Source organism: Callorhinus ursinus, unplaced genomic scaffold (genome assembly GCF_003265705.2).
Source record: "Callorhinus ursinus isolate GAN/ISIS: 27379988/994484 unplaced genomic scaffold, GSC_fseal_2.0 scaffold91, whole genome shotgun sequence".
Lineage (NCBI taxonomy): Eukaryota > Metazoa > Chordata > Mammalia > Carnivora > Otariidae > Callorhinus > Callorhinus ursinus.
The window spans coordinates 409763-431822 of NW_027397153.1; the positions used below are offsets into that span (position 1 = coordinate 409763).

General features: G+C 44.9%; 1 protein-coding gene across 3 annotated transcripts in view; it reads right to left on the minus strand.

Annotated features, from left to right (window-relative positions):
* The window catches only part of AFF2 (ALF transcription elongation factor 2), a 450433-nt gene that overhangs the window by 79062 nt on the left and 349311 nt on the right, over positions 1–22060 (minus strand). For all 3 annotated transcript variants that reach the window (XM_073888506.1, XM_073888504.1, XM_073888505.1), the window contains one exon: positions 9200–9237. In XM_073888506.1, the coding sequence (XP_073744607.1) occupies positions 9200–9237 (38 nt within the window). The remainder of the gene's footprint in view (positions 1–9199; positions 9238–22060) is intronic.

Here is a 22060-nt window from a genome sequence, read left to right on the forward strand (position 1 = left end):
CTTGAAGAGGTCTTCTTCTTCAAGTGCCCAGTGGTTGTGGCTGGGCAGGTGGGGTAGCTATGGTGAGCCCGCATGCAGCGGGACACCCAAACGCACACTGAGAACGGTACCTTATTCAGTTAGTACTCTATGCCAGGTACTGTTTGAGGTGCTAGGGTTACAGTAGTGAATACGAAGTTCTCGCTCATATGGACTTTACATTCTTATGGGAAGTGACCCTAGAAAACAGAGAGAGAGAGATGACAGCTAGAGAGATGGATCTGATAGACAGATACAGTATGATAACTGCTAAAGTGGAAAAGAAAAAGAAGGCTAGAGGGGATGCTGAGGGTACATGTGGGAGGAGTTGCTATTTTGCATGGGGTGGTTGTCCGATGCTGTCGTTCTTTGCAACAAAGCCTTTAAAATTCCTCTTGGAGGGCGCCTGGGTGGCTCAGTCGTTAAGCATCTGCCTTCGGCTCAGGTCATGATCCCAGGGTCCTGGGATCGAGTCCCACATCGGGCTCCCTGCTCGGCGGGAGGCCTGCTTCTCCCTCTCCCACTCCCCCTGCTTGTGTTCCTGCTCTCGCTCTCTCTCTCTCTCTCTCTCTCTGTCAAATACATAAATAAAATCTTAAAAAAATAAAAAATAAAAAATAAAATTCCTCTTGGAGGCATTCATTATCCACAAGAGAAAATCACGATTATTTTGAACCAATAGCCATGGTTCATTTCCTTGACTGACCACTTTTTCAACACCCATGGCTCTGCGTCACCATCTTGGATGAGTTTTGCAAAGTTAAAGCCACATTCAAAGATTTAGCACCCATCGCTAAGCACCAGCGGAAGAAGCTCACATGCGTGTGACGGCATTCTGCACGTTGATCTCTCAACGTGATCTGTCAACGTTGATCTCTCAAGGCTTTGCACAACAGTGTCCTTCCGCCACCGTAGGGGGGCCCTCATTGGGGTGGATTTAAAAACATAGCATTTTTCTAGTTGCTTCATATATGTAAACGGATGTTTCTATAGTGCTAGGAAATAGCAGGGTCTCCGTGTTTCCTGTAAACATCCTCCCCTACGATCTTGTTTCAATCACGTCAAAACCATTTTTGGAAATAGGTGGGGTTTAATCTATATCTGAGCAGTGTACGTCCATACGTGTAGACAGTGCATACTGTCTACACCTGCACCTATTGTTAAAGCAGGTTTGTGAGCGGCTCTAATTTGCTTAGTAAACTCTTGCATCAGGGTGGGAGGCGAGTGAAACTTCCACTTAGCCAGTGTGGATAGTAATTTACATCTCTAGTGAGTGGGAGAGAGATGAATAAGGTGTGTCTAGTGGAGGTGCTATTAGCAGATTCCTGGCAACTCACACTGAAGGGTCTGACGATGCATAGGCAGGGAGTAGGAAGGAGCCCCCTGCCTGTCCTGGGCTTCCATGGAGGTATATAATCATACCCTCCCTGAAGCTGCTAAAAAATAAGCAAAAAGCCACAAGGCTTTTCTGAAATGTTTTCCCCAACCATGTGGAACGCACATGTGGGAATATGGTCTTGGGAGAAGGAAAACAGTCAAACATTAGCAGGTGATGAGGACAGGGAGACAGAAGAAAAGATTTCAGAACTTCTAGAGTTATGGCTGCTCTGCCTGCCCATCACCACCGATTCCATCCTAGATTTAAATTACTATGGATCATGAGGGCATATTGAGGCTCAGAGTATATAAACGTGTGTGTATAAAAAACTGGGTTATAATGACATGTAATCTATCCCCATATGCTGTAAATTCTACAAATGGAAGCACTTCCCTGTGGGAGAATGGTTTACCTTTTTTTTTTCTTTCTTTTTTTAATGGTGGCTTTCTAGACAACTGCTGTTGGTTTCGGCAAAAGCTTTAATAAAGCAGAAACTCTTTACTTCCTGTTTCAGTTCCTGGCCAAAGGGAGTCATTTCCGTGGTTCTCCGTTCTCCCTCCCACAACTAGTAGTCAACTAAATAATAACTTATGACCCCAGGCTCTTGACTATGAACATATTTTTCGGGTGATGGAGGGCTGATTTACTGTTCGAAGCCCCATGCATAGTTATCGTGGGAGCATGCCTCATTTCCCTAGAAATCAAAATAGCCCTACTGTGCTTACGTCTGTGGCTGATAAAAATACATTCAGAAAGAATTTTTATGTCTATGCAATGAACTCAGAAAATGAAGCTAGAATAATAGTGTTATGTGTCATGCCTAAAATACTAGATGTTTGAATAATGTGAAAGGAACCGTATGAAAGCAAAATGTTTAAAAATGTAAGAAACAATCAAGGGTGGATAAAGCCACAAGGGAACTGCCGGATACTCAGAGGGACCCTATGTGAGCTGAGATTTACATAAAAGTCCACCGAGAAGGATTAGACAGATCTCATCAGGAAGGATTTGATATGTCTATTTCTCTGCAAACAGTTTTAAAAGGGTGGTTTATAATCCCTCCCTAACTCTAACCTTTACCTTTCTAGAACAAAAGAATCCTTTCGAGCATTTTATTAATTCCGTCTACGCTGCACTGCTCTCCTCTTAATGTCAAAAGTGGGACCTGAATCTTCCACTGAAAAAAAGTGGCCCCTCTCCTTGGCTGCCTCTACCTACCAGACATTGCTCACAACAAAGTCTCTGCTTTCTTCCTGTCAGGCCGTTGGCAAGTGTCGTTTTGCTCTCTTGAATGGCTTCACCTGTACCATTCACCTGGGGACTCCTGCGGAGCGAGGGCGAGCCCGCTCCAAGCAGGTGCTCTTTCCTCTGTCTGTGCCTCACGGGATGCAGCACATGCTTTCCCCTGCATTATTTGCAGAGCCCGTCTATTCTGTAGTGCAATGAGGGGGCCCGTTTCCTTAGGAGAGCATGAGGACCTTCAGGGAGGACCCTGTACCTTACTCATGTCCCCATCAACTGAGCCCAGAACAATTCATGTTTGCCGAAAGAACACATGTGCATGGCTTGCTTGAATTTCTAGCAGATCAGCTATGTGATGCTGAGTTTTCAACAGCCTTCTGGAAGACTGCTGAGTGGTAATGTTAACATAAAATTTGGGCTGTAACTCCTATGTACCGAAAAATGGGTTGGACCGTGTGAATGGATGAAAGAGTTGTCTGTTCTTGTCTAAGCCGCACATGCTAAGAAGCACAGAGTTAGAAAGTAAGACACTACTTTATGAAGTACTGGATAAAGAAGTATTTTATGAAAAAGTGGCTTCACTTCCTTTAAAGTGGTTTGATCCCACGTTTGCTGGCTGATGTGAGGTCCCTCCGCTTCACCAGTAAATGGGTGCTGGCTACTTCCATTTCATCATGAGAAAAGGCGCTCATGCTCTTAAAAAGATCAGTGATGCTAATGAGACAAGCCAACGTGCTTGGAGCTTTGAAGAAACTCTTCCTTATCGATATAAAGTTACCATAAGTGCAGCTGGCCTAATTGTCCAAGTGTCTGCAAACTTGCTGGTTCGTTACTTCTGAAAACGTTTGATGCCATACCATACTCTAAGAAAACAAACTATTACACAAAGTTAGCTAATATGACTTCAAAAACCAACCACAAGTTTGAAAGTGAACGTGTGTGTCCTAAGAGGTGACGAGAAAGAGGCAGAGGGTCCAAGGTGGAGAGAATTACCTGGCACCTCGGGGTTCTGGGCAGTCTGTTCTCCAGGGCTCGGTTGCCTTGTCTGGGACTGCCTAGACGACGCCACTCCGATTACCAATGAAAAGGGGGATGTCCAGAAATTTGTGCGATGCAGATGTGCTATCCACATCCAGTTATAGCTACTGGACAACATGTTGCTGTCTTTCCTTTGACTACCCTTAAAATGCCCAGAGCTGATTAGAGATGGCTTAGACTTTCGCTGGCAGCGTGGGGAGCACATGGGGCTGGGTGCCTCACTGTCAGGAAATGAGTGGTCATCACAGATCTCACTCTGAGGGACTTAACCCTAAAATATCATTCCCCTCACTGAGGACTGTCCCTCAGTATAGTCCCAATCCATAAAAATCATTTAGAGTGTGAAACCGTCAAAGAGACACGGGAGATACTTTGTCACTTTGGACTTGGGGGATTTCTCTCTTTTCCACGGTTGACTTTCTAATTCAGCTGCTCATTTCAAATATTCTTGTTAGGGATGGGACGTAAGGTATGAGGCCCTAGGTTTCTCAAACTACCAGGCTCCCATGTGGTCACTGTATTTCCCATGGACCTGAGCATCCAGTTCTGCATTCCATGGAGCACTGTGCCAGGCAAGGCCGTCCTCTCGGCAAACGGGCACTCCAGGGAAAGGATGTGATAGCGCATGCCAAACTGTGGTGCTGGAGCCTTTTATTCCTAAAGGAGATGATCCTGCAGGACTAGTGTTTGGCAGAACACAGTACAGAATCCACTGTCTTCTCAGTCTGAGAAGACGTGGTGATTCCAGTGATATTCTGCACAGCTTCACGAGCATCACAAGAGATACAGACTCCGATTGCAAAATTGCTTTTGGTTGTAAGGGGTCATTTAAATGACTCACCCCAATGTTCTGGGAGCCACGCTGATCTTCTATCTAACATATTTCTTTAAGACTCTAATGATGTGGCTTTTTGGCCCTCACTTCACAAGTACATGAGGCAGAAATGGTGGGAAAAGACATTGTGTGTGTGTGTGTGTGTGTGTGTGTGTGTGTGTGTGCGCGCGCGCGCGCGTGCGCATGTACGTGAATAAACGTTTATTATATATGCGATGTTTATAATGTATGTGCTTGTATGCATCTATATAAAATTTGAACATCAAATATTTCCTAAAATAATTACACAACAGGCTTTCAAGCTTCGGCTTTTTTCCAAGAGCTGGAAGCACCATACAAATAATGTAGCTGAGGTCTGTAGTGAGGAAGGAACATTTCCCATTTCATACCAGAGGTTAGTGTTAGATTGAGGACTAGATCCCAGGTCTCTGGACTCTTTATGTTTAATAATAGGGCACTCGATGACAATTCACAGTAACCAGTTAGGGCTCTTCAATGCTATTTGACTCCACCAAGCTCATTGCTTTCGTCTGGATAAGCCCTGAGGTCCCTAAGTCACCATTTCTGAGCCTTGGTTTCCAACCTGACCTTTCTCTGCCTGCCACCTCAGCACCGGTGGCTCGAACCAACAGTCTTTGAAGTCCTGGTGCAAATGTTCCCCCCACCCTTCTCCAAGAGCGCTAACTAGAAGCGCTTTCTGTCCTTAGAGCTTCCCTCGTCCTTTATCTGTTTCCTACTTAACAAACATCTCTCTCTATCTTGTATTTAGTTCTTTACAAACTGATTTTATCTCTCGTACTGGACTCTAAACTCCTCGAGGGTAAGACCTGTGTCAGATTTATTTTTAATTCTCTCAGCCTCTATCACAGTTCCCGGAATGCTGTAGCTTCTCAATAAATATTCATTGGATGAATAAATGAATAATGCACAAACACCATGGTCAGGACAATCTTCGTGGCTATTTGTCATTTTCAATCATGAAACCACCGTATCTGTAAGATGGATTGGTTCCTAAATAAAGCTGTAATTTCCTAAACAGAGTGGATTCTGATCCTGATTTGTGAAAGACAACAACTACGTTGTTTAACGTTGTTAAAGTGTAAAAGCAAGGAAGAAATGTTATGCTTGACAACTGTGCTCTCGCTCACTCGCTCTCCCTCTCTCTCCCTCCCTCCCTCCCTCTCTCTCTTTTGGTAACAGATGTCAACCTCGGTTAGATTCAACTCAACTTATTAGTGCATGGCTTTTAGCCAAAAGCAATTCACATTGCAGAAGTATACTACCACATATGTCTTAATAACAGAAATGTGTTTTTAAAAAAAATGTATGTGATAAGTCACATATGGTCGAAGAAATCTGTACATCTCTCAGGCCTTGTTGTCACAATGAAAGCTTGAAGATAATTGCTGTAGAACATTAACATACAAGTGAAAGTCTCTCTGACACATTAAAGAGCCACAGTTTGAACATACTAATCAAGCTTTGATACCGGCACGGCTCCAACAGACTGAGAAATACACCAGCATCTCTTGTCCTGATCACTGATCTTAAGAACATTCAATTTTGATTCTTACCCTCAGAGGTAATATTTAATGTTTCAAGGTAAAATCATTAGTGTATCCAGATACATTATGTGCTTACATTCAGTAAGCATATATTTAATTTCTCCTTTATATGGAGTGTAATTAATGTGTACCACAGTCTCCCTATGGTGATGAAAGTGGCTTACAACCATGAAGGTATTAAAAGTAAATTGAACAAGTGGCTGAGAAATAGGGAAGAGGAGGACGCCCGGGTGGCTCAGTTGGTTGAGCGACTGCCTTCGGCTCAGGTCACGATCTTGGAGTCCCGGGATCGAGTCCCACATCGGGCTCCCTGCTCAGCGGGGAGTCTGCTTCTCCCTCTGACCCTCCCCCCTCTCATGCTCTCTCTCTCTCAAATAAATAAATAAATAAATAAATAAAATCTTAAAAAAAAAAGAAATAGGGAAGAGGAAGCAAACCTTTAGAGAGGAGAACAGGCAAACTAAACGGACATTGTGACTCATTTACCATCGCTCTAATGGAAAGTTTGCTCAGCCTGAGTTAGATCTTGGGAAGTAACAGAATTTTAGAACGTGCCTATGTCTTTTGCAAGCTATCCATCCACACAACTTGGAAGACTAGTAGTAAGGCTATGGCTCTGTACTCACTGGTTTCCGAGGCATCGTTGCCCTGTCAATGGCTCTCATATCCATAATGACTTCAAAGATAGTAAATTTGGAGTGGTCTCTTTGCTCTGAATGAGAACTGTGTGGTACATCGGCCCCAGAAAGTCCAGAACACAGGAAAAGGGCTCAGCCAATGCTTCCTCAATGTTTTAAAGGACAAGGGTGTGTGTGTGTGTGTGTGTGTGTGTGTGTGAGATAGTTTAACCCTTACAGTCAGGGAAAAGTGCACCTTTGTGCCTTTTTCTACCTGACCAGCTAGAGCATGGGTCGGCAAAGGTTTTCTGTGATGGGCCAGATAGTAAATAGTTTCCATTTTGTGGTTTGTACAATCTCTGTCGCAACTAATCTCTGCCACCATGGCACAAAAGGAGCCATAGATAATATGGAAACAAATCAGTGTCGCTGTGTGCCAATAGAGCTTTTTTTATAGACACTGAAATTTGAATTTCATATAATTTTCACATGTCACAAACGATTCTTTTCATTTCTTTTCCCCAACCGTTTGCCAAACTCTGCACCAGAGGATGACATCCAATCACACATATGATCATCTGCACCAATCTGTGTTCAGGCTTTAGTTGTAAATGCCTCCAGACCTCGACTTTTCCAGCAAGACTGTACACACTTTCCATTGTATGCTCAATCAAGTATTAATTCTGACATACAAGAGCAAGCCGGTACCTGGTCCGAGGCAGGGCAGCGAGAATGAGCCAGAGCAGAGCAACATGGGAGCACTTTACACGTGGCATGACTCAAGGATAGGATAATGGATGACTTGATCAGTTACAACACATGGGCCCCTCCGATCTGACACTCTGGTGTGGGGCCACCAGTCTCTCTGGGATGTGTCCAATTTGTTTACCTGTTCATTCATTCAGGAGAACATGTATTTGGGGTCTCAGTGCACCCCATGTAACCGAAATTCCCGGTCAGACATCAGAAACAGAAAGAGGACCACGATACATACAACTTCAAAAAGCCCTGCTTCTGCTTCTGCTCTGCTATCAGGCAGTATTCACGAACCATGCTCCGGGATTTCTGTCCCTGAGCTGAGGTCTTGAAGAGGTCTTCTTCTTCAAGTGCCCAGTGGTTGTGGCTGGGCAGGTGGGGTAGCTATGGTGAGCCCGCATGCAGCGGGACACCCAAACGCACACTGAGAACGGTACCTTATTCAGTTAGAAGGCAATTCTAAACATCTACCAGTTGATCGCGACTGAGGCTTACTACTGAGCAGATTTTCAAATCTATTTAAAGGTAAAACGCTCCATATTCTATTACTAATCATTTGGTTCTTCCAGCTTTCCTGTTTTCTCTTTACGATATTCCTTAAAGTGCTAGACATTAGATAGAGTCTGCACTGTGAATTAACGAGAACTCATAAAAAATATAATTATCTGTAGGGTCGAATCCTCACAAGGAGCAGAGAGAAAACTGGTCCCACTTCAGGCCACTAGAGTCTGATTTCACGTAGCCCCGTATACTACCAATGGGCTGTCTTGTGCATGCCAAGATGGAGCCTGAGACTTACTTCCTATCAGGAGGGCTTGAACTTGGAGATGTTTGTCCCACTGAGAGCCTGGGTTTACACTCCTCCAGCCCTTGCCCCATCCCTTGTGACCCGGGACACGCATCTGCACGTGGGAGGACTGGAGGGAAGGGTGCAATCGGACTAGGGGAAAGAAGATCACTAAGGGCCCACCCAGGGACCAGCAGTCCTGGCCTTGGCCTCATTAGCACCACCCGCTAATCCCGCCTTCAGGGCACAGACAGAAAAGAAATCAGGCTGCAGAGATTTCAACCCCCAAGGTCACAAACCCAAATGACAAGACAAACGTCCTTTCTTAATTTGAAAGTCTCCCTTCTGGAAGAGACAGGATGTCTAGGATGTACTGTATTTAAAAGAGTGCTGTGCTGCTTGTTTATAATTTAAGAGTGCCCCATAAAGCGCCTTGGAAATAGCTCTCTGTTACCTAGAAAAACCTTTGGTTAGATATATTTTTATGAGCTTTTCATTAACAGAGTAGCAAGGCCTTGATGCCAAGGTGCCAAACCTCCCCACGTGGCTGGAAATCACTTGGCACATTTTCAGCCATTTCAGTCTCTGTCATAGGTCCAAGGTTTGCAATTAAAAATATAATCTTTTTAGCATGTGCAAGACCCAAAGGCTTGAAGTACCATGCACTGGATAGGATTATAATAGTATTTGGCAGCTCTTCACGGATGGCACATATTAATTTATGTAAACTGGGCACAACTTGGGGCACTTCCTCATCAGGACCACAGGAAAAAATCACATCAAAATAAAAGCTAGTCCCCGCTCAACTGGAGATTTGTGTTTTGTGTTTTGGTGGTTTCCCCCCTTGTTTGTTTTTGTTTTTCGATCGTCATAGAGATGAACTCAAAATTCAAGGTCTCTTTTGCGACACACACACGGAGTCCATTCAAATTAAAATTTCCAACAAATAAAAAAATAACTTACTTCACAGGATTATTCTTAGGTTTTGCCTTTTCAACAGCCTGTAAACAGAAGAAAAAAAAAAGCAATTAGACAACATTAGCAGGCATAATCTTCACAACTAGTTATCAAAACAATAAGCAGTATAAAACGCTCTTCCAAAACATAAGGACCTAACTGAAGCAGGCTGCTTGGGATAAGCAGATTAGAGACACAGAGAGCAATTTTCCTCTCCCAGGGCACATGGTTACCTGTCCAAGTGCAGCTTTCAGACACAGACATTCATTCCTCTCTCTCTGCCTTGCACTCAGATCTTAGCCCCTGGGTGGGCCTGCTTGGGTTGTTATGACAGGGTGAGGGGGCAGGTGCGTGGGGGGTGGGGGAGGAGGGATGATCATGGGCACATCTAGGACTTCTAGATTTGTGGTGAGGACCCGTTTACCCTGTGTGACTCCTGACACCTGGCTGCACCTGCATGGTGAGAGCAAGGCCAAAGTAGCCATTTCTAAAATCATTTTTATTAGCGGACACCACAAAAGGCCAAGGGATGACCGAATGCTCGGATCAATCTCTTCCTGTGGAACCTTTAAGAAAACACACACCAAATCATCGAAATGAGGAAATCTCTGGGCCTCTCGGCCTGTGTCGCCTTAGACATGGAGCCTGGTTCCAGTTTATTGCTGAACCCATTGATCTGTGTACAGTCCATTTATCATTCATGAAAAGAGCTAGTGATCTTCACAGTATATTAGAAGAAACAACTCAGATCATCTGTCAACAGCCCTCTTACTTCTGTTTCCCTCTCCACAGGGATTGCATCTCCTTCGATTCTTCTGGAATTAAAATGTTGCTAAGCAACACAGCTGGGGGCGCTGATGGCAGAATGGCTACAGTCTATCAAACTGTTTAAGCACCTGGAGGGTTTTAGTGACGATTTTTTTCATACTTCTGTAGCATAATTATGTAATCAGAACCAAACTTGTACTCTCCTAGACTTTTGCAGACTATAGAAATAATATTTAAGATGGAGAGTGTCGAAGCAGTGGTTTGGCAATCTCCAGGATCTTCAGACCCTTTTAAAAAGTGTCCATTCGGAGACCTTTATATTTGTGACTCCTGGAGGTAAGCAACGGCAGCTATTTTTAACACCGGACTTGGCATTCTGGGTGACCGGTGTGGAAGTAAGTACCCCGGACCCTTCTGTGTACAACAACAGCTCAACGCATTCCGGAGCCATTTTTTAAAAAATAAATGAAACACTTCTCAATTTTAGAGATTAGCGTTGGAAATTCAAGTCCTTCTCTTCTATTAAATATCGGGTTCTGTTGCTAGGTAAATACCCATTAATATTTGGGCACTTTCTTTGGCTCTCAGTGGCAAAAATCATCTTCTCACCATCTGTGCCTGAGGCTGAATTTTGGCAAGAGGTGGAACAGCAAGCAAGCAAGAGTGGGAGGTAACAGGTGAAAATGATAAAACAAGCAATATGTGTGTGGCCGGCCCAAGTCACGTCTCACAGGTAGTTAGGATACGAAAGTCTGTCCCTAAGCAGGGCTGGCCCCGGAAAGGATGAGGGAAGGAACAGGCGGACCCAGTCTGCCCACCCCGTGCACACCTACACCTTCCTTCTCTACCACCCTTTCTCCCCTAGTCCTGGCTGCTTTGGAATGGCGTATGGTAGGGGCGGAAGACGTGTCACTGTGGAAATCACAGGAACCCACTTTCCCCTGTCCCTTACAATCCAAACGAGTCTGTTCCTGAAGACTCAGCTTATCGTAAAGTCACAAGCATGGTGTTCAAGGGGGTTTCCTTTGAAAGCACACTGGATGTAATAGCATGAGCATGCCACTGGCAGAAGACAGGGAGGGAGAAATCACAGTGGCATTGCTTACCCTAGCTTTCACTCAGTGACACGGTTTTTGAAAATGTCTTCTCTTCTCTGTGCCTCAGGACTGTCAATTAGACCCAGTTAGTTTTCTCTGATCAGGAGGAACATAATCATGTTCAAGGTCAGTTTCTTTGAAACCTATGTCTTTTCATACAGCCATCATAGGAAAATAACTTCATTCAAATGAATGTTTTCTGGGCTGCTTGGCTATTGATTGAAAATGTCTCTGCTGAGAGGTTCTCTTTTCTTTGGAAATTAACTCGGGATCATTCCAGAGTGCCAACAGCTTTAGTAAGACGTGCTCACGTCATCCTCCTGTGTGCTCACCACCTTTCATCTCTAAGCTAAACGTTCACAGGGAGTCTCTGCCAGACCCGAGACAGAGCTCGCAATTTGTGTTCTTCACTTCCGCTATAATGCGACACTGTGTTCAGCCCTCTATAGAGAATTATTCAACTCAGAGACTTCGAAGGAAAGTTAAGTGAATTATTCGTGGGAGAACTATATATGTCTTTAAGGTCTAAGAAGTAGTCTACAAAAAAAAAATGCAAGGAGAACATTCCTCTTTTGAGATAACGGGATATGAAAACACCGATCCCATGTTCTGAAATGTGCAAAAGGAGGGGAATCAAAATGAAAGGATCTCGTGTAATTCATCCACATTAAGAGGGTTGCATATTGGGATTACAGCTCATTTTGAGTTCAAAAACATACATTAAAGTAATTTAAACTGATTGGAAGATGGAGGCTAGATAGTTAACACTCATGCTGCTTTAATTTGCAACATCTATATGCTTTTTAAAACCTATATTCTACTTATTTTGTGCCACGTTTCCCTCACATGATACTTATCTTGCCATTAAGGAATCTCTAGTATAAAAAAAGGATGATACGATAAATTAAAATGTTAGAAAATAGATTCCACTGCGGTGTGGCGAGAGGCTGCAGGCTACAGTGGAAAGAGTGATGAGTGGGAAATCCAGAAACCCGGGTTCTGCGCCCAGCTTTGCTGCTTACTATCATCAGGCCATTAGCAAGGAGGCTGACACTTCTGAACCTGTTTCCTCATTTTAAAACTGAAGATAATCATTCCTGTCCCATCTATATCAAGGGTGGGTGGGAGGAGCCAACATCCACGGCGGTGCTCTAGAAACCATAGTGCGCTATGTAAATGCATTGCCTGCGGACCGTGCTTTCGGGCTTCAGGGCACACGTCTGCACAGTCAGAGAGTTTATGGGCTTGCCGACTTGGGGACCGGTTGCCATATTGAACCCATGCAGTTATTCCAACGAGGATTACACTCTGTTCCTCTCTCCATATCAGGAGCAGTTCTGGGCTAAACAGAATGTTTCTGTCTGGGAAGTCTTACTCGAGGGAGATCTGGATATGTTCAGATCCCGACCCGCCTAGGCCAGCAGGAGAGACCCCTGTGCCTTCACACAGGCCTCTGCCCTGAACCTTCTCGGGGGCTGGTGCAGGTGCATATACTCAAATCTCTCTGTCTCCCTCTCTCCCTCTCTCCCCTACCCCTCCTCCACAAGGAAGCCTAGGAAGCCTCCCTCCTTTCCAGGTGACTCCTCCATCAGTGGTCCCCCCTTTCACACCTCACCCCAGGAGGAGGGCACTTTGCTTTTTCACTAACATTTGACCCTGAGATTGAGAAACTCTGAGGTGAGCCTCCTCGGTCATATGGCATCTTGAAAAATTATATGCCCAGGGAGAAGGCACTTCTCTCATTCCAAGGAGTGTTTATGAACTGATTCTTCTCTCATTACTAGCATTGTACTATTCATGGTATCCTGCTAAGTAGCAAATTTATTTCCTCAGGAGGGATGATGTGGCTAAGGACATGATCACAGTCGCTCACTCATTAAATCTATCTTTCTAAAAATAAGAAGGACCTTGTCTTTCTGTTATGCAGAGAATCTTCTGGCTCCACTGAAGCCCAAGCGACTCAGACACTATACTGAATTATGTGAACCATAAAAACTCTAGAGCTAGCATGAGAAAACAGAAGGAAGGAAGGAAAGAAAATGGCTCTCTATTGAGTCCTGTCCTCAGCGGCAAACATAACATCCTGTGTTCTTAGGGAGAAAATGCTACATATAATCTATGGACAGACCTAACTTTAAAAAAAAATTCTTTGGTAATTCTGTCCCAGTTCTATTCTAATCCAACAAACACGTATACTACATTTGGTTTAAAAAATGAGAGAATCTTGGGGCGCCTGGGTGGCTCAGTCAGTTAAGCGTTTGACTCTTGATTTCGGCTCAGGTCATGATCTCGGGGTCCTGGGATCAAGCCCCGTGTCCAGCTCCACACTCAGCGGGGAATCCACTTAAGATTCTCTCTCTTCCTCTCCCTCTGCCCCTCTCCCTGCTCACGTGCTCTCTTTCTCTCTCTCAAATAAATAAATCAAGCTCACGTGCTCTCTTTCTCTCTCTCAAATAAATAAATCAATCTTAAAAAATAAATTAAAAAATGAGAGGATCCTTTTGGGTTTTAAGAAGCATGCCCTGAACCGTGGTATCCAGACTTACCATAATACCTTCCCCCTGCCCCCATATTGGCAGAAAACAGACCCAATACAGTATGTTTCCTCTTTGTTGAGACTGTCAAGGTGAGCGCTCGGAGGGCCTAGACATATTGTAGCGGTGGACTCATTTTACAAGGCTATGTATTCAGGTGCTGCTTTTTTCCTTAATCAATAATAATGCTGCCAGTCAAGCATAAAATGTGATTCCACTAGCATTGCTCTATATAGCTTTTACCTTTCCTGCTTATGTTTTTTTCCCGGTGTTCTGCTAGCAGATGCACCCAAGTTGGGTCTATACAATACATTTCTTTTTTTTTTTTAAGGTTTTATTTATTTATTTGACAGGGAGAGACACAGTGAGAGAGGGAGCACAAGCAGGGGGAGTGGGAGAGGGAGAAGCAGGCCCTCTGTGGAGCAGGGAGCCCGATGCGGGGCTCGATCCCAGGACCCTGGGATCATGACCTGAGCCGAAGGCAGCCGCTTAACGACTGAGCCACCCAAGCGCCCGCAATACATTTCTTGATTAAAAAAAAAAAGTGAGAAGTCAGTCATTCAGGTAATCTTAAATAACTGGACATTGGGCACTATGGACATGAGACAGAAGAACAATCGATTGCATTGCTTTTGAGTTTCTATGTTTTGCCTTTTTTAACTTTTCACAGGGCTGTTCCGTGAGACACAGCCATACCTTAACCTAGTGACATGTATTGGTAAATTGTATCGATCACTGAAGTTCAGAAGAGAAAACTCCTCTATTAACAAATGAACTCATCATTAGGGTATTCAGATGGTCTAAAATCAATACCTCCAGAATTGGTTAAATCAATTAAAGAGACATATACTTAGAACACTTGCCCCAATATAAAAATGAATTGCTTAATTACAGCATTTAAATAGATTTCACTGGAATGAGTAAAACAGCCAGAGGCTTGTATTATCTCCTATAGGCTGGAGTTTCAGCTGGCAGCACACGCGCATAGCCAGGATTGCAGATTAAGAGGAGAAAATGTCACTCAGCATTTTGCAACACCTGGATGCATGCCTGAATTTCTGACTTCATACCTGGGGCCTGAAATCTTTAGGAAAACACCACCTATTGTATTTCCCCCTCTGGATAGGGGCCCAGAAGGAAATGTGGAAATGGCAGGTGTTTGAACCCTGAACTTACATGTTCTCTCTCCTCAGAGTATTGGGCTTCTCCCATCTTAATTTAATTCGCTGCATTCCGTGCATCTATGAAGTAGGCCTGTGCTAGACATAAAAGGGGTAGTCAGAGAATTCTGACCAGCAGAGCTTGGAGGAAATTCATCCCAGGTGGAGGGCACCGCATCTCGCACCTAATAATCACTTAATAAACACTGACCAGATAAACGAGTGGGGGCTGAGTTGTGGCGTCTGAGCGGTCTGAGCACTGCTGTGGGCGTGGAAGGGCGCGGGAGGAAAAGCCAAGCTCTAGGACACATGCATCTGGATCGGAGGTGCTGCAAGGGCCCCTGAAACTTGTCTTCACACCACAGAGAGGACGACGATGAGGAGTCCGGGCTGCCGGGGTGGATTTTGCGGCCGGTCCTGGGCAACAGGCCATGCCCCCCCTCACTCTTCCTTGCAGCTAGGCACTCGCTCCATCCTCATTACCGCTCCCCCGGACACTGGCCACTGCCCCTTCGCCGCTCTGCCGGTCTCCCCGTTCTCCCCCCCCCTTTGATGCTCCACTTTCATCCGGACTTTCTCGGAGTCCTTCATGGCTTCCCACCGCTCACTGAATTCCTAATCAGCTTCACCCACCCCACCATCCGAGCAGGTCTGCTTGGCCCCGTGTGTGGAGTCGGCTAACCAGTAGGAGTTTTTCAAGTGTCTTTAGCAAGTTCCACGTGTCAACTGGCGAATTGGTTTATAACTAAAGTTTTGATCTGTTGTAACTTAATGAAAAATGCACGGTCTTTGGTGAAGAAGCACGTTTCACTCATAAGAGTCTTCCTTGACGTTAATCATTCTCTAAGTGGAGTAAATATGGAGACACCAGGCACAGCATCTCAGCACTGGCTGGAGTTACTTATTCTCCCCAATAGAAGGGCCAATGTAAGAGGCACTCGGTTACTCTGTTCCCCTGGGGTGTATGGATTTGAAAATTCAATTTCCTTCCCGCCTGCCAATCTGCGCCCTCTTGCCTCTGGTGCTAGAGAGACCCCCCCCCCTCACAAAATGACATGTGTCTTGTGGTGGGAGACAGTCAATACCTAACAGAGATGCTCTCCTTACCACGTGTGACCAGGAAAACGGGAAGGGTATTCTTAGGGCATAGTAGGTACCCAATGGTATAAAAGTATTCTACAACCTACATGGGAGTGAATACTGATGATGCATCCTTAGCATGAACATCCTAATGTATTCAGGCTTTCTGTCTCTTTAGAGCACGTTATACTCTGGGCAACAACACCATATCCATCATTAGAAAACCCACTAGAGGGACGCCTGGGTGGCTCAGTCGGTTAAGCGGCTGCCTTTGGCTCAGGTCACGATCCCAGGGTCCTGGGATCGAGCCCCACGTCAGGCTCCCTGCTCCGCGGGAAGCCTGCTTCTCCCTCTCCCACTCCCCCTGCTTGTGTTCCCTCTCTCACTGTGTCTCTCTCTGTCAAATAAATAAATAAAAATCTTAAAAAAAAAAAGAAAACCCACTAGTCTCCCACCCGTGAGTCTCCTTTCCTCTCACACTGTTACCACACTCGTAATACTTCTGCCACCTTTCATTCTAACCAATCGCCTATAAACCGGAGGTTCCCACAACCCCCTCCTCAGGTTCGACTAATTGGCTGGAGTGGCTCACAGAACTTGGGCCAGCAGTTTACTTATGTTTCCAGTTTGTTAAAGGACACAATCGAAGAGACAGATGGACAGCCAGGTGAAGAGATAACACAGGGCGAGGTCTGGGTGGGTCCCAAGTGTCAGAGCTTCTGTGCCCATGGACTTGGGGTTCATCACCCTCCCGGAACGTGGATGTGTTCATCCACCTGGAAACTCTCCAAACCCCATACTATGGGGATTTTATGGAGGCTTCTTCACATAGGTATGATTAATTATTAATTCAGTTTCCGGGCTTTCTCCCCTCTCCAGAGAAGTGTGCGCGCGCATGTGTGTGTGTGTGTGTGTGTGTGTGTGTGTGTGTGTGTGTGTGTGTGGCAGGGGCTGAAAGTTCCAAGCTTCTAATCATGACTTGGTCTTTCTGGTGAAAAGCTCCCATCCAGGAGCCCACACAGAGTCACCTCCTTAGAACACTCCTATCACCCAGGAAATTCCAAGGGATTTCATGCCCCAGTGTCCTTATTGGCAACTTGAGGCGGCTGGAATAGAGGCTCTCTATGGCCATTTTAAGGTCTGGTATTCTATATTCAGACACAAGTTCTGCAGACTATATACATATATGACTCAGGGATAAATATGGAACCTGAGCCTACCTCCATTAGCAATAAAGATTTATTACCAAGTTCATAAATGTTTCTAATATTCCAGAGAATCCTGTGTGGTACTCTGTGAAATATGGGTTATGCCATCCCATACATTCTGGAAGCATCTGCTGCTTTTATCTGCCCATTTACTTGAATTTTGAGTAGTTAATCTTAGATTGGTATCTAATCTCAAATGTGGTACCTCTTCTGTGTATTTACAATGCCCAATCTCTTTGCTCTTACTAAATAAATAGAAAACGCACACACACACACACACACACACATATATGTATATGTACACATATACATAGCTGCTTAGGAATAAGATAGATTCTGTTTCCCATTCAGGACAACATCCTGGGTGTTTGTAGCCTGCCTGGTAGCTTTTCCAGCAGATGGCAGATATTTGGGGAACAGAGTAAAGCCTTCTCGGGCCCTAAACCAAAGCCGCAGTATAGTTTTCAAAGCCAGCACATACATTTCAAAATCTCACATTTTCAGGCTGGCAGTGTTTGATTACCCAGCTTTTACCGGAGATGTTCATATTGCTCTAGTATATGCTAGAACCCTGATTAAATTCAAGACTTGGAAACTTCCAATAAACTTCCAGTACACATGGTACGCTGCCTGGGGCTTGTTGGCTAATGACTCCGAGCCAGGACCTCCAGGCGCCAACCGTGGATCTGGGACCCAAACTGGGGCGACGAAGGGGCCTAAGAAAAGAACATGCTTGGACCAGGCAAAGGGTGTGGTGAGAGTGCAGACGGGACCAACCCGGGGGGGGGGCAGTGACAAGGGCAACTTGAATTCAAGTCAACTTAGTGATCCCCACTTCCCAGAGGTGACTGTTACCCCGCCCCAGCCCCCTTCTTCACAGATAGGCGCCTTGGTCATCCCTGCTCTACACGAGGATCACCTTTTCTGAAATAACGGGTCAAACCCATTTTTGCTTCCAGTTGGCTCTTAGGGTACGCAGCACACCCTCACCCACGTCTGATTTTAACTCGCTGCGGGCCAGTGGCTTTGCAGTTGGAATGCTCGTAGATGGATCATTCATAAGCTGTAGTGGACATTAGGCAGTATCTCATCATCAGTTGTGACAAGCACCACACATAAAAACACAGTGCTTCTCTGCATCTCTGTGTGCTCTAAGCATTTTATTGAGATTACAATAAAAAGGCAATCTATGGAGATTATGAGTCAAAATATTTGGTACTAAAAGTAGGAGAGCTAATTACAATGAAAAAAAAATCAGCACGCAGGTTTCTAAACAGTCACAGACTTGCCTGGAGCATATTAAAAATCACATCATACAAGCCCTAAGCAGTTTCCTATTAATCTAGTCTCTATGCTAATACAGCCAAATGGGAAACACAATCTTGGGAATATGAAGGCCAATGTTATTCTATTAACCTTATATGTTATCCTATTTACTTTCCTGTCTTTAATGAATAAATTAAAATGTCCTCTCATTCTCTAATTGTATGACAATGTACGGGTTTTATTCAGCTACACTCTGCAGGCTTAACTGCCCAAACTCTACCATTTTGTGGGGCATTTCAATGAAAGCCAATGACAGATAAACTGTTTACATTAAAAGACTCTATCAAAGTTATTTTGCACCTGGTTTCATCCTAATCCATCTGCTGTTTCTCTAGCTCTGACAGGCTGACCTCTCTTGCTGTGTATGCCATATTGATGTCATTACTGAAGGGGGCCTTCCCCAGCCTTTCTGCTGATAACAAAGTAAATGGAAATGCAGAGAAACCCCGGGGAGGTAACAACTTGTTCAGCATGATGAGGGAGAACTGTAGCTGAAACAAGAGGACCGATCTGTCTGTTGTCACAACGAATGCGTTCGCGACAGCGCATCAGCTTCCAGAGAGCTGGCTAATAGCAGGAGCAAAATGTATTGCATTGTTCTCATTAGCAAACTTTAAACGTGAATGTGGGCTTGAGTTTAACCTGACTACTGTGTTTTGAAAGTGTAATGTGCATCCCAGGTATAAGGACCATATCCCCAAAGCGGCCGGAATGTTTGCATCTTCTGCTACCAGGGAGTTCAGCTCATCTGCAACGATCTCAGAACGACCTGGCCGGGGAGCTAGCCCAACAATAATAAAAACAAACAAGTGAAACTGGATCAAATATAAAGCCAAAATCAAGAACCTGGGTGAAAAGCAAGCTACCTGTGTGTGAGATATGAGTGATCTTTAGCCAAAAAATACAAGTATGAAGTGCAGGGCAAGAGCTAAGAAGACACGATTGTTCTCTATATGTTAACATACTTGAGGTGCAGCCCCGCCACCAGCACCCAGTGGAAAAGTCCACACATGCCCGGTAAAATGCTTTGAATGAAGCACACGTCTCTAAGGGTGCTAGCGTGATCCTTAAGCAGAAAAATAAAAAAAGATCCGGTTGAATAAAATGGGGTACATGGGGGCTACTTGCAACGACATATGTTTCTAAGCTCTAGCTTACAGAGTTGAGCCTGGTCCCTGACCAAACATTTCCTGTCACCGTGCTCACTCTCTAAACTTCCTACGGAGCTAAATGAAGTCCTCTAATATTTCAGTCTAATTCACATTAATAACAAGATGGAATTAATATTGAAATGCCCTAAAGCGGTTTCAAACAATACCCATTTCTTTACAGCCTTTGTACTTCTAAAGGTCTGCTGCTTCTGATGTCAGTGTGAGGTGGCCGGGCCCGAGAGAGCCCTGCTCAGATCCAGCCTGGCTTCAGAGCCCAGGGCCCCCCAGACTGTCCTGCCAGCAGAGTACAAGGCCACGTGCCCAGAGCTGCGCAAATCCAACATCATGATCATCAGTCGGTGAAACGTTAAGCAGACGTTCACCTGGTTCTGCGGATATATGCAGGAGGGAGCTCTTGAGTTTGGCCACCACACATTCTAGAAGTCTTTGGAATAGGTCAAATTGTGGATAGCTTAAAACTTTAAAGACAGCAATTTTAATAAACCTGTCAATACAATTTCTTTGTTAAGAAAACATTTGAGACTGATTAGGCTGCTTATATTGAAAGAGAAGCACAAGGTCTATATCTTTAGATCTTTTATTGAACTGCAAGCACAGCATGAATAACTGCTTCTTAGCTGTAAATGAAAATTGATTCCAGATTTAACTCCTAATTTTCAGGGGTCCTTTAAGTCCCGAGAAGCACACGAAGACACATTTGACCCAAAGGAAAACTGCAGGTTCAGTGGGATAAGGTGAGGGCATGCAGAGGACCCCGCAGGTGTGCGCTCTCCAGAAGCCTGGCCAACTGAGTCATGCCACCCTAGTCAAATGCCAGTGGACACGCCACGGTCTCGCTGCCTGCCCCAGAGGCCTGGCTGGAAAATGGCCATGCAGTAAGCATAGTGTGGGGAAGGCCAGGGTGGGGTTTTAGATTTGTGATGCCCAGAGCAGCCGGCTGAAGGTAAAACTGTAGTCAGCTGGCTAAAGGACATCGTGTAGCTCTCAACTGTGTTAGTGACAGCCAGCTTTGGAAAATGGAACATACTGCAACACGGATGTTTACTCGTACGCTACGTACAGGACACTGTACCCCATTCAAACCCTGTTCTGAAATATTCCAATGTCCAACGTTGACTTCAAGGGCTTATTTCCCATTCTGGGCAAGCTCTGAGAGAAAGCCATGGTGAGTACAGCATCTCCAGGCCAGGAGGAGAGAAAGGAAGAAGTATAATTGAACGGTATGACTCAGCTGTCCACCCACTTCAGTCCTCTGAAGAGAAACTCTTGTTTAGAGCCACGTAATTTTCCTGGAAGAGACTTGGTGCAGTGTCATTGGCAACCTGGCCTTTTTTCCTGTGACCCCTGGTTTGAAACTTGCCAGGGGTCAGAGGGGAAGAAAGGTCGTTCACATCCAGTGAATGCCTCTGTGGGGGGGCAGTTAGGATGTTCAGTCCTGTCCCTAGCAGATGCCTATGGTCACCGAAGCCAAAATGAAGGGCAAGATCTACCAATGGATCCAAAAGAGGGGACTTCCAATCAATGTTTAAAAGGGCCACGAGGAAGAATAACCACGGATATGTGTAGTGTTTATGGTTTTCAGGGCATTTTCGTTCTCTCTTCTGAGAGCCAGGCTCTTCACGACTACACGTATAATTCCCACGGCCAGGTTCGCCACATACTGACGGTTTTCCAGGTAGTGATGTCAGCAGCTCTCTTTAACATCAGGCAAAGAAATGGAGCCAGCATCCCAAAGCATATGAGACATTTTAGATCGTCGCTAGTGGGAAAGCCAAGGATGCTGACCACTGTGTGAAGCGGTAAACACTATGTGCTAAGCAGAGTGTCAAGTGATCTCACCTATATCCATTCACTTAGTCACTAAATCCTCACTATGACCCAGTAAAGTAGGTGCTAGTGTTACCTCCATTTTAGAGAGGCTTAGGTCTTTGGCCCAAGGTCATCCAGTAAGTGGTAGAGCCAGATTCAAATTGTGTCTATCCGACGACTTCTGTATACTCTCACTCTGCTTTCCTACACTCTGTCAGCAAAGCCACACCACCTTAGCAGGCAGCACGGACCTATCTGCTTCCCAAACAGTCCCAACCTAGAAAGCAAAAAATGCAGCAGGGATTGTGGAGAGAACACACAACTTCTAACAGATATTTTCAGGGTACAATCACTATCGCTTTTTCCCTGAAACGATGTGTACACGTGATTGTGTATCTCTGACTTCAAAGAGTCACTAGAAGGTAAAAGCTTCTGTTAAAAATGTTTTTTTTTTTTTTTTAAACAACCTTTGGTCTCCATGGCTGACCATTTGGCATCTTTAATTTCTATATTATAATTCTCCCATTCCGGTCTCATGCTATATTTTCCTGTTTGCAGGAATAATGCTTAGCATTTAAACACGTCCTAACTGCTCTGTTGGTGTTTGTGCACAGGACCTGCTCAGCCTAGCCAGTGGTGGGTAGGGAGAGGGGAGGTCGTTCTGATTATGAGAGACTTGACACTGAGATGCCATAGTAGAAACTGACATGTCT